General features: G+C 33.4%; 1 protein-coding gene and 1 non-coding gene across 2 annotated transcripts in view; one reads left to right on the top strand and one right to left on the bottom strand.

Annotated features, from left to right (window-relative positions):
• The window catches only part of LOC149487078 (uncharacterized), a 39,808-nt gene extending 26,457 nt beyond the window's left edge, over positions 1-13,351 (top strand). Inside the window, exons 2-6 of the mRNA XM_089697302.1 lie at positions 8,782-8,976; positions 9,389-9,614; positions 10,636-10,809; positions 11,180-11,408; positions 11,964-13,351. Coding sequence (XP_089553428.1) covers positions 8,806-8,976; positions 9,389-9,614; positions 10,636-10,809; positions 11,180-11,408; positions 11,964-12,186 — 1,023 coding nt within the window. The 5' untranslated portion in view covers positions 8,782-8,805 and the 3' untranslated portion in view covers positions 12,187-13,351. The remainder of the gene's footprint in view (positions 1-8,781; positions 8,977-9,388; positions 9,615-10,635; positions 10,810-11,179; positions 11,409-11,963) is intronic.
• Positions 9,926-9,996, bottom strand: TRNAG-CCC (transfer RNA glycine (anticodon CCC)). The gene has a single exon. It is a non-coding gene; the product is annotated as a tRNA-Gly (tRNA).
• Positions 13,352-13,586: the final 235 nt, after the last annotated feature.

Raw genomic sequence — 13,586 nt, 5'->3', positions numbered from 1 at the left:
TTAATATAAATTTAAATAATATAATTAACAATTAATATAATTAATATGTAATTTAATAATGACAACAAAATTAAATAGATCAAAACACTGTATTTATTATTAACACGCTTTTATTAGCTTCACCTGTATGTTTGTATGTAACCGACTCCTTTCGAAGTTTCGACTCGATTTTGACCCACTTAAAACCGACGGATTTTGTTCAAATTTTGAACACTTATCAAGGTCCGATGACAATACAATAATATCATAAATTCATCCTGATAAGGATCGCCAGGATCAGCTTAAAACATATGTTTGTAAGTAACCAATTCTCCTTTCGATTCGATTTAGACCCACTATAAACCGACGGATTTAATTTAAATTTTGTATACTTATAAAAACCCGGTAACAATACAATAATTTCATGAATTTATCTTTTTATCCTGTTTATTTTTTCAAACTATATTTAATTTTCTATCAACTGCAATGAGTGAAAACTAACATTATGATTTATGACGTCACACGCGCTCGGGTGACGCTTCGGGAGTTGTCGGCGTGTCTTCGGTACTGGATTCAAAGACTAATTTTTATTTTGAAATAACTTTTGAATTATTACAAAAAAAATAAAAATAAAAACAGTTTTGTTATAAAACTAATATATAATCTTTCCATTTATCACAAAAAAAAATTTAATTCAAATACTCAATTGCTCATTCGTTAAAATTACTTTCTGTATCTTTATTTTACTACAGAATTAGACTGAACTAATGTGCTTGGAAAACATTTAATTTATTAATATATGAATTATTTATTGAAGTTATCTTATGATGTCTTTGAACGTTATGTTTTAATAGGTACATAAATGTAATTAATTGTACATATTCACTACCATTCAAACAGAAAAGGGGAAAGTTTGAAAAGAACTATATAAAGTTGTTAAGGAAGTCATAATCGTTATGCTGATTAACATATAGAACATCCTTTTCTACTCACTTTGATCTGATTGTAGCGTCGGGGGTTTTAATACCAATTTAGGATCTTTGTACTCATACTTTGTATCATGGTAAAAATAAATCAAACATAACTTTTATGGAATAAAAAAAAGTAAACACTGCAGTAAAGCTTTCGTTATAGGGACTAAAAAATTACTTACACAACTAACAATCGCTTATTACAATACTCATTCTAAAATATATATCCAAAAAACTCAAACAACGAAAATATAACCATTTCTTACATTCAAAAAACCTCAAGAAAAGTCCAAGTGCTCTTATCTCAATGAACAATAAAGTATAGCTAATACAAGCTATTCAATTCTCGATTGCTTCCTCTCATTCTTTGAACACGCCCAGAGGACAATTACCTCGCCAAGGTCTTCGTACTGTATATTATTGTTAAACTAAGCTTGGTTAAAATTTGTTAACACTCTCGTTCTACAAAGAATAATTGTCATACATAATATTCATTATGGTAACATGTTTTTCACATCACGATGGACAGCGTTTTTGGTTAAAAGATTTAGACAATCTGAATCCTCAAGTCAAATATAACACATAAGGATGATAGTGGAGGATACTATTTAAACCTTAGAGTATGTATTAGTATCTACTCTTTCAATAGATACCTTGTTGAGTAGCCAATGGCACTTGATTATAGACTATAGTTTTAAACTTGCATAATTATTATAAGTTATTTTTAAAATTTTGTGTATGTAACTGTTCGTTATAAGAATGTTTTACATATATTCAAATAGTACATTCGGAAGTTCACTTCATTAATCCGGCTAATATATTCTATTTTACGATCCGGATATGACAGAGTTTGTGCCACCGAATATGAACAGCACCTTATAAATAACATGATAATAAATTAGTAAGTTCTTTGAATAAATTCACGTCCATCAACAAGACTGTATAAATTTGAAAGTATTAACCAAAATTATTCTTACAATAGCAAGTCTATTGACAGGTTAATTCGACATTTACTTTAATATATTGGTAACTAGCTTTCCACCCGCGGCTTCGCCCGCGCTGTCAAAGAAAAACCCGCATAGTTCCCGTTCCCGTGGGATTTCCGGAATAAAACCTATCCTATGTCCCGGGGTAAAAAGTAGCCCATATGTCCTTTTTCTATACCAAATTTCATGCAAATTGGTTCAGTAGTTATGGCGTGATTGAGTAACAGACAGACAGACAGAGTTACTTTCTCATTTATAATATTAGTATGGATTACCCTATTTTAAAAGGCTCTAATTCTCTGAATCAGTTTTTAAAAGTTCTATAATTAGCATGTATTATGAAACTTTTTATTAATGTCTTTTGTAAAAACCATACTCATGTACTTACATGAAATATAATAATGATATGCATTTATTTAAATAAGAGACAATAAAAATGAGTAGCCAATAGACAGGTCACTTTCCACTTTCACCAATCAAACACTTTGTTGGTGTAAAATAAATAAACCACAGAACAGTAAAAACATATAGAAGTGCTGTAATGTCTAATTAGTATGAAAACCAGTGTCGCCATACCCACACATTTAAACCGATAGTTATACAGTACACTACAAGTAAACTATGCCTTTGATTGGACAGCTTAATTTGAGTAAAAACTGACTTAGGTTATAAATTCAGCATTTCAATATGTACCCTAACGCACCATGTTACGGTTTATTTTAGTATAACATCCCTAGGTATATTAGCTGTTTTGTTTCTCATTGCACAGAAATTCCAAATTCGAAAACATTCAGCTACTCCACAACAGAGGGCGTTAGTTTTCGATAGATATAAATTTGAAACGCAACACATAGAGATAAGGTTGAAATTTGTGTCACTCAACATTAATGACATTAACTTGATATTTATCTGATGCTATGCTCTGAGGGATGTCAGCCTTGTTATCGATAATTCACAAATAAATATTTTTTGTGTATTTTTTTTTCTTTCTTATATGAGTATAGTATAATGCGTCACATTTTGGAGTATGTTTATTACTACTAAGTACGTCTTTTTATATTATTATTATTAAATAAAAAACGGAATAGAATAGTATTAATCTATATTTACAAAATACAAACAGAAAATATGCATTATTTTAAATCTTGGAACTGCAGTAGGTTTGCTGTATCGGTGGCCTTTGTAAGACTGCTTAGTGATGTTCGGCATCCAGTTAACTCGTCACGTTGCATTTATCCATTTCTCTTTTAAATTAGCCTCTTTGAGAAATCTATAAATAAATTGGACAAATGAAAGCTAAGGAAAAATAAATAAAATTTAACATTTATAATGTTTGTCTTTTCTAAAGTATCGATACTGTCGATATGCGGCATAAGCATCACTAAAGCGACATTCGTTTGTTTATTGCAATAATATTCCAGAAAGTCTTGTTTGCTGTTCAATCTATAATAGTACTAATTTCTTACGAATTAAGGTTTATTTTGACTAGATATTTGTATACAATTTTGACAATTTACGACAAGCGAAGTTATAACATAAAATATAATTAAAATAAATAAAAATAAGACTTACCGATGGTATGAAATGCCTCCATTGCTGATATTATTTCGTCTGCTATCATTTTTGCACTCTAATACCGAACAACACGTCCTAATTAATGAATAAATATGGAAAAAAGGTTTGACAGCTGACAACCGACTCGAATATTTTTCTGCGCATAACTGAGAGCAAGTTAGGTGATCTTACCTAAAAGGCTTATTACACTACGCGGTATTCAGACAGTCTTACTAAGACTGTCTTAAAATCTAACTAGACAAGCTCGCTATTACACTGTGCTGAATATCGCATGCTAACTCATTTGCAAGGCGTACGTAGTCGGTGACGGTTGTCGCGCGATGGGAAAACTTTCAAAGCACCAGAAAATCGCCATAGCTCTTCATCATCATTCATCTATTAATTTAAATACAAAAAAGAAAAGAAAAATATGGGTGAAAGAGTATTTACTTTTACGAGAAAAATTATCAAATATGCAAATACTGAGTTGTTAGAATTTGGTTGGTGTTAGAAATTAGGTTGATTAGAATAATCTTTATGACTTTTCTGCCATAAATATGGCATGTCTCGGTACAAATCGAGTACATTAAAAAGCACTTCTTTCTCTTTCGAACAAGCCATGGTGCACGCGGCCACAGCAAACAAACATACGATCGACTTTGCTCTGCGGCTGCCACGCGCTGACTGAACGGTCTAAGCGTGCTAAGTCTTATTACACTACGCGGTATTCAGCAAGCAAGCAAGTAAGAATGGTCGAACCCATTCGGTCGGTCTAATTAGACAGGCTAACTTGCTAACTCTTATTACATTATGCTAAATCTTAGTAAGACTGTCTGAATACCGCGTAGTGTAATAAGCCTTTTACTAGTGACACGTGGGCCACGCCCACATCACACTTCTATCTACTTTACTGTTCTGTGAAATAAACAATGGCATTGCGTCATGCATAATCATTACCGAACGATATTACGCGGCAAAACATTTTGATTGACAGTTGATTGGGAGAATATATTATTATGCGACCAATTTCGGAAGTGCAATTTCTATGAATTCAGAAAGATTAGGTAGTATTGCAATTTGCATGGCAATTAAAGAGAAAGTACAATTTCTTTGATAATGATGTAATTTTTATATTATTACAAAAGAAAATACCTAAAATACAAACACACATGTTCAGTAATCTTGTCTGAAGCATGCACTGCAAAAAACAAACTTCACCTTTATTTTATAACATTTTATTTCAGTGCTTCTTTTCAGCAATCACCGCCTACTATTATAATGATAATTTAATTATCTGATATAAATTTAAACTTTGAATAGAAAATAATGACGTGAACTCAACTCTTATTGTGAATGTACCTACGATAGATCCAAAACATCTGCAACTGCAACCTTAATTATTTCATAACCATCTAAATCCTAATTATCTATTACATCATACATACTTACATCACTTTAAACATTATGATAATTGCCAATACTAATGATTACTTTTTACATCAAAGCTATCGGATTATTACATCTAATAAAGTTTAATGGCGTCTTCGCTTTCCAACTTTACGCTCTTCAAACATAAAACAAACAAATAGGTATACTAGATTTGGTTCGTTAGCACGCATCACACGAAGCGATTATGTATTGTTGAGAAATATTATCATTTAAATAAATGCAAGGCATCATAATCGATGTATGTAATAGGCATAATAAGTAACGTAATTATCCTTTGATGGCATAATATTTAATTTAATACATTGCAAATGCCGATAATTATAAGATTGGGAATCACATTTGTTTCGGTCTGTGACCTTTTTTATATTCTATCACTTGTAATAGTTTATTTTCACAACAACGTTAATTTTTTGGTTCGACCTTGAAAGTTCATAATCGAACATTTTTGGATATTTTCTTTTACACTGATCTGATCTGAGTAAGGTCGGTTAAAATGGGAGACATTTGTTCCAACCCAGCTACCTATATTATAATATCGAAAGATTAGCATTTGCTAATAATCCTTACTTCTTTTATTAAAAATTAAACATTTTGATTTATCAGTTTTTGTTGTGTTAAACAGAGTGCGAAATAATTAAAACGGGTTAATTAAAGCTATTAACTTATCATAATAATATGCTCTTAACATGCAAATTAGATAATATAAATACTGCAAATTATACAATCTAGGTTGAACATGCTTCTTGCATATCGATACCTCCCGGAGCATCTTGTTTGTATATCAATTTATAAGCGACAGCTGTTATTCAATGTATTGGCTATCGATAGAACGTAAGTACAACCTACATTTAAGTTGTGTAATGTGTTAAAATTCAGCCATGATAATAAATAATAATAATTTATAACCACATTTCGTATGCGAATGATTTGCTATCCGACAATTCAACAACGACATAATATAGAGCTGTTCACGAAGTAGATACAATTGAGACTTATCTTTGATGCCTTTAAAACGACAAAAATTAATACGACTATCTGTTTCACGTCCACCAATCCTTCCACTTTCATTTCTCAAGTATGTACGTTTTATTTCTAGACCCCAGCGGAATAAACTGGCCGTAAATCATGTCATTAACAAGAACAAAGAATAGATAAATAGTATGATATTTATATACCACATAACACATATTTCTATTCGCTTTACATAAAAAAGCTTATGTCTTGCACCCGATTATCCAATATCAGCACACGGCCATCGTTGAGCAACGGTGATTTGTCTATATCGAAACGTTGGTAACGCTCGGCTGGCGCACTGTTAATTATTACATACAATATAAACTACACGTAAACTGTTCATTGAATATTCCTTGATATTAATTACATTTTACATTGTATAAAAATCTTAATCACGTACTCAGTAGTTTATTAAAAGATTAGATAGTTTAAAGCAGAATTTTATATGTGAGACAAAACGTTATTTAGTAGATTATTTACACTCTCCATATTGAGAAATTTTACTAGAGTTTAAAGTTTAAACTCTAGTAAAATAATCTACAAAAAATCTACTAAATAACGTTTTATCTCACATATAAAATTCTGCTGTTACGTAAGTTGCCATACTCTGATATTCTACTATCTTGTATACGGTAGGTCTGAGAATAGGCTGTAAAGTTTGTTTTTATCCCAGAGTATCTTTTTCCGGATGTAGAGTCAACTGTCTTCATTGTTTCAAAATAATTGTCCATTCATTTTAACCCTTCTATCAAAAACACCTCCAAGTCAATATTCACGCATTTTAAACCCTTTATAAAAATAACCAATATTTTGTTTTACAACATTTCTGATTTAAATACTTAAACTTGAATGACAAAAGTTAACATTCGCCTTTGGCCGTGATCTTGCTTTGTTTATCTGCATAACAATACCTCATAAAACATTGTGTTCACACGTTTTTGCCAGTGTGTGAATTTTATCTCGATTGACGACGATATTTTAATTGTTTACATCCGATTTTTCAAATTGAAAAACTTTATTTATGCTCTATTGTGTGTTAATATTGTAAAGATTTCTGTGGTGATTCAGAACTAATAGGATATCTAATGCTATATTTTGGGAATAAATTTTGATGTTTTTTTTAAATCATGAAATCTAATTGTATTTTAATTTAAAACTCACTATCTATTGAGCGAGGTATCTAAAATGTAGTTAGGTTTGTCTCTTCAATATAATAACAGTATCATATTGTTTCCTAAATGAATGAAATGAAAATACCAGTGCTGTGATTAATTATGTTGAAGTACTTGGATAAAATCATTTCATTAGCTTAAATTGTCATAAAATAAGAGGAATAAGTATTGCGAATTTCACGCTTTCCTTCATTTAGCGTCAACTAAAAGGACTTTCTTTCTGAATTGCATCAATTGCGAATAGAAATTTGCTTCACTGCGCGGTGGAATAATGATGATTGACGCTCTATTTTAAATTGAAGTCGAATAATTAATATTATTTCTATTGAGAACTGGGTTTTCAAATCTACATGCGGTTATTTTAAAATGACTATTGAACTTACAATGAACTTACAATTACATATTATCATTCGTGAAATAAAACACAAAATCGTCTTTGGTTTCCAAAAAATTGGCTCCTTAACTTCAAAGTACCATGACCATTGACCATGACTACCTTATTTAATAATGTTTCTAGAATGCAATCAGATGTTTTAATGTTGAACAAACTAGGTACGCATTAGGTATGTTAGTCTTATATTAGTATTAACAGTAGATACCAGGCGCGATTCTTTGTCACGTTGCATGTTTATGTTATCAAATATCAATCCATTGAGCTATTTAGTAGCTATTGTGGTCTTTGTTTATTGAAACTCATCCGTCCCCAGATATTGTTAACAAACGAGTTCGATCGTCAGTAGAATTGACAATTGCAGTTGAGTTTTACTGAAGATTAGTGGTTCAAATGGTTTTGTTTATAGGAAAAAGTTAGGAGGTACACTGCTAAGGTACACTATCACTATGCTCATACAGGTGAGGCGTGAAAGCTGTTAGAATTAATTATTCCATGTAACATAATAATGACAAAGCGCTACACATGAGATTATAAGTATGGTTTTATACCGCTGTGTTACAAACGTATCTCTTGAAATATATCAAGCTTCCGCACTTCTGCAATTATCATAAAGTCTAAAGATTGTAGGCCTTAACAACATGCCTTATCGCGAACACTTACTTTTTAATTATTAAAACAGGTTTCTTTAATCTTTTAAATCGCCAGCAATCATCATTCACCGTGCTTAGTTGTTATACCTCTTTAGTAGGTAAAGCGGTACCTACTTATGTAACTATAATTTAATTAGTTTATTCAGCCTTATTTTGTATTCAACGAGTTTAATCTAACTAACTATCTTTGAATTGATTTATCAGATAAAATCGCAGAGGTATCTCTCAATGTGCTCCCACCGTGAAAATCAATGGCGCGATGTTATTTATATCCTAGATATTATCATGGTATCTAAGAGAAATGCAAAATAATTGATTCATTCTGTTCGAAATGCGCTTGATGAGTTTATTAACATATTAAATTAGTTTGCTAATTGATTTTAAAGATAAATTATTTGGTTAGTTTTCCGTCAACGTATGTTGCATCATGGTTGCATCTCTCCATTTCATATTATGAGATATTAAAACAAGCTTTTACAATTAATAACAATCTTTTATTTAATAATTTATTAATAAAAAGATCACAACATTCGCAATATACAAAATCATTCCCTAACATATTGAACCGCTGCCGATTTCAGAAAAAAAAAACTAAACATTTTTTTTCCACAGACGCAAAATAATGCACAGCCAGTAATGGATCCCCTCACTTGGTTGTCGTTGGGGCTGCAGCTAGCAGCTCTGTGCTCGATCGTGGGCGCGTTGCTTCTCTACCTGCTGAGGAAGGTGAAGGTTGGGGAGGTGCTGCCGGTGGACAGCGCGAAGACGGTGCTCGTCACCTCGGTGGATTCGGCACTTGGACTGCAGGTTAGTTGAGTTTACGCAAATTCGATGTTATTATTACTGTTGATGTTATACTATTATTGTGATTACAATGAACATAAATGTATAGTAGGTGCAGATTTTATTAGTAAAGTAAATATTTAAGTCCTAAGGAGGCAATCTCTCCTTCGTTTTATGTGCAGACTGCAGGGTAATGATCATTCAAGATAAATCATGAACAAGTTTATGTAGTAAGTTGGACATTGGTTAGTTATGCTCTTCTAATTTAAGCGTACTGTATTTTGTACACTATTTGACATAGGTAAGTCTAATACGTAAGATAAAATATATGTTACAAACTTTCGCATTTATAATATAAGTAGGATAGGATAGGTACCTCATTATAACAAATAACATGTTGATAATAATCTACGAATACCTTTTTATCCATCCACAGATAGCGACATACCTCAGCAGCCGCGGCTGGCGGGTGATAGCGGGTTGCCGGCAAGGCGGGCTTGGCGCGCGGCTCGCGGAATCCTGGCTGCAGAACCACGTCGCGGCCACGCCGGAGGACCAGCCGCCGCCGAGACTGGCCACACTCGAGCTGGACGTGGCTAGAGAGGATCTGTTGGAAGAAGCCGCTAGAGCGACTGCACAGCACTTGCCGGCTGGTGAACATGGTACGTTTATTGAAATATCCATAGATAGTGACATACCCGTGACGTGACGTGACGTGACGTGAGAAGCCGTGACTGGTGCGTCATAACATGGAAAGAATGTACTTAAATTTTAATTTCTATGTTATACTATTATTGTATCAGAAAATGGCAGAGTTCAAAATGTATGAAAAAAAACATAAAATGATTTAATGTTACTGCAGAAACTCGCTTAAAAAGTGAAAATACATAAAATACCTCTAGTAGTCATAACGGCACGTATTAAGGATAGATAAATAAGAACAATCAGGAAATTAAAAAAAGAAAAATATTCATGCACTGCCCGGGAATCGAACCCGGGTCGCAAGAATGGGAATCTTGCATGATACCACTACACCAGCAGTGCTTGCTGACGTGGTAACAAAAATTGATACGATATGTAGTATACTAAGCTACAAAATTATAAATTGTTAAATAACTTATAATTCTAATTGCTTAAATAATTAAAACAACTATTGGTTACAAAACCTTTTACAGTATCTTCCCATACAATAAAGTTTTATTGTATCTTTCCTTGGGTAGCAACGCCATCTATCGTGACTTAAGTACATTGATAATTCACAACCATAATGGGAAAACAAAGGTAGCACGTATTGTCAGCATTATTGCGACAGATGTCACTTTAGCTTATTATAACGATGATTAAATGCATAAAACTTGCGTATTCAGTTTAGATCAGCTCATTGCTTTTTACTGTCTCCATAACAAAATATATGATGATCCAATTGGACGCCAATAAAATTATAGTACCTAAGTTTTTTCCATGCTTTCCTCATTAGAATATTACCATTGTTACAATAGAAATAACTTATAAGTTATAACACTTCGCTATTATCATAGACAAATGTAATGAATAGATGTTTAATGATAAAAACAGTACAAAAAACACAATTACAAGCTTGGTGTACAAACTTGTAATTATTTAAAGCACTATTTAATTGAATGTATTTCATTGTTAGTCATTAATTAATTAATTTTATTCCAGGTGTATGGGCAGTAATAAACACAGCGGGTAGCAGCGGTCGCGGCGGCGCGGCGTGCTGGGAAGCCGCGCTGCGAGGCAACGTGCTCGGTGCGCTGCGGGTCGCGAGGACGTTCGCGCCTTTGCTCGCTGCTGCTGCGGCTGACCATCCTTATGCGGGCAGATTGTTTTATATAGGTTTGTTTTTATCCTACTAATTTAAATGCGAAAGTTTTTAACAATTAATGGATATTGGATGTATGTTTGTTACTTTTTCATGAGAAAACTACGAAACGAATTTAGATTACTGGTACGTTACCGACGTACCAGAATATAACATAATTACATAAGCTATAGAAATGCTTTGTACACGGTGAAAGCGCGCGACAAGTAATATAAGAGTACGGAGTAAGCTTTTGAATTTATTAAACAAAGTCGATTTTATGGCCTCATCAGACAAGAAAATATGTATTAAGTATACTTTTATATTTTTTATCGATTACTGTGTGTGTATCATGCAACCTAACAAATTCGTGAATGTTTTTAAATACCGTCATTATATCTACAGGGCTAACATCAGACACGGCATGCGAAAGCCTCTCCCGCATGGAAGGTTCAGGCGAGAGCTTTGCGGGCGCAGCAGCCGTCCGCTGGGGCACCTGGGGGGTGGCACGCGCTCTACGCGCCTCGCTACGGGCCAGCCGCTTGCACGTCGTACTGCTACACGCACCCGATCTATCTGCTACGGAGATATACTCGCCGCCCGCGCTCTTGACTCCTTCTAGTCAACCCGCCAGGTAACTTACAGACTACATAGTGCTAAGACAGATTAGATACAAAGTGCAGTGGTGCTACGAGCCAGCCGCTTGCACGGACGCACCTGATCTATCCGCTACGCAAATGTAGTCAACCCACCTGGTAAAGTACAGACTACAATCTATATAATATTAAATGTTAAGACAGATTAGATACATAGTAGTGCTACGAGCCAGCCGCTTGCACGTCATACTGCTACACGCACCCGATCTATCCGCTACGGAGATATAGGTACTCCCACCCGCGCTCTTGACACCGTCTAGTCAACCCGCCAGGTATTCTCTTGAGCCTAAACTATATAGTTTATCAAATTATTAGATTGCATTTTGGGTGGTACTATTATTGCTTTAAGCATTGACTGACAGTAGCCATCACAAGTACTCAAATATATAAATTAAATAGTATTAGGCATTGCGACGGCTCTACGACGTTTTCTCACGTATTAGGAATTATTAGGAAAATTTTGCGAAGATTTAGAAAAATGGTGTAGTGATATTCGATGTGACTTGTGTAATATTTTAATTATAACATTCCAGCCGCCCAGAAACCCCGAGTTCCGATGTAAGTTCGACAACAGCGACTTGCGCGGTCACGATGCCGGGGGAAGCAGCGGAATACAGCGCTAAGGTTCTCCCCACCGCAGCACTAAAGGTTCTAGAAGACGCCCTCACCTGTCCCTCCCCAAGAGACTCCTACTATCTGAAGATGAAACAAGATTCATGGTTCACAAGAATGCCGTCTTTGAGAGTCGCGGCATGAACTTCTAATTCATTGCTATGATTGGTGGACGATCTTGATGCAAATTTTTTAAATTCCGAATATTTTAGCCCGATTTAGAAATTAGTCTAACGACCGCCTCCAGGACAAAAAAACACACTTTATTATCTGTATTTGGATACATTTTTAGATATCTACATATTGTAAATACAGCCTTTTAATGGAAGAAATACGTTCAGTAATTAATATTCGTATTAATATATTATCATATATTAAGAGGTTATATAAACGGAATTATTCTTTCAGTCTTAAGTCCTAACAATAAAGTTTGGTTGATAAAATGCGTTACTTGAAGTCACAACTAAATGCGCCTATCTACCTACTTAAGAATATTATTATAAGCACACTATTTTCAATACATTAAGGATGAACGGAGATAAACTAAAACCTAATGTATTTCTTTAAGTCACAAATTTATATCATCATTATATTTATTCGTATATTGTGTTAACCCTTGTAGTTCTTAGTTTTAAGTTCGTTATATTATCGATAATATAGATTTTATCGACCTGCTTGTCCCTTCACGACGGCACGGGGAAGTGGATGATATGTGCCAAATATATTTAAAGATATTGATTTTGAAACGACATATTATAATATGATATGTAATTGTAAATGTAAGAAGCGTTAAGAGTCGACAACGAAATCGATATTACTGTATTTTCTAAGCAAATTATTATATTATATTCCTATGCACTGCCATATTCACAATAACAGCGCTAGACTATGAAATAATTTGAGCTAAGCACCTACGGTGATCGTCAATCTTATTGGGACTAAAATATCGGTATAATTTTAAACATAAGCCAAAATAATTATAACAAAAATAATGATAACTGCCAAGAAGATTGACGATTTCTGTAAGTACCTAGTAAAGTTTAAGAAGTCATTTTGCACATTCACGCAATAAGAAAGAGATCAATATGTGTGTCATACGAATTAAAATGGAAGCTAAATTATATGCAAGGAAGTTGTACGGGAATCACGTACAAGTCCAGTGATGCTTTATTTTGCGGTTTTTCTGAGTGTATTATCAATGTACATGCTTGTAACATTACATAATATTAAATGAGTTTAATAAGCAATGTTATAAGCGAATGTTTGTAAATAAAATTGTTGTATAATAAAGTAATTCGTAAATAATAAACTATTGTTTTATTTTAATGCTGTCTGTTGCCTAATGAACGCTGCTTATCATTTAGAAAACCATAATTTTGAAGTAAGGTAGTTAGTCACTACTAATTGAACCAATAAATTTAAAAATTCTTAACTACTGCTGTCTAGGAACTAATCTTACGTACGCGGTACGTTTATTAGAAAAACATTCCGTATCACAAACTATACGTCTATAGGTAGAGTTTATTATGACTATACGTCTACAT

This window comes from Colias philodice, chromosome 7, assembly GCF_061535455.1.
Source record: "Colias philodice isolate Cphi_HAF_F1 chromosome 7, ilColPhil1 Martin Lab GWU primary, whole genome shotgun sequence".
In the NCBI taxonomy this organism is placed as follows: Eukaryota; Metazoa; Arthropoda; class Insecta; order Lepidoptera; family Pieridae; genus Colias; species Colias philodice.
This window is presented reverse-complemented; position numbering and strand designations above follow the sequence as displayed.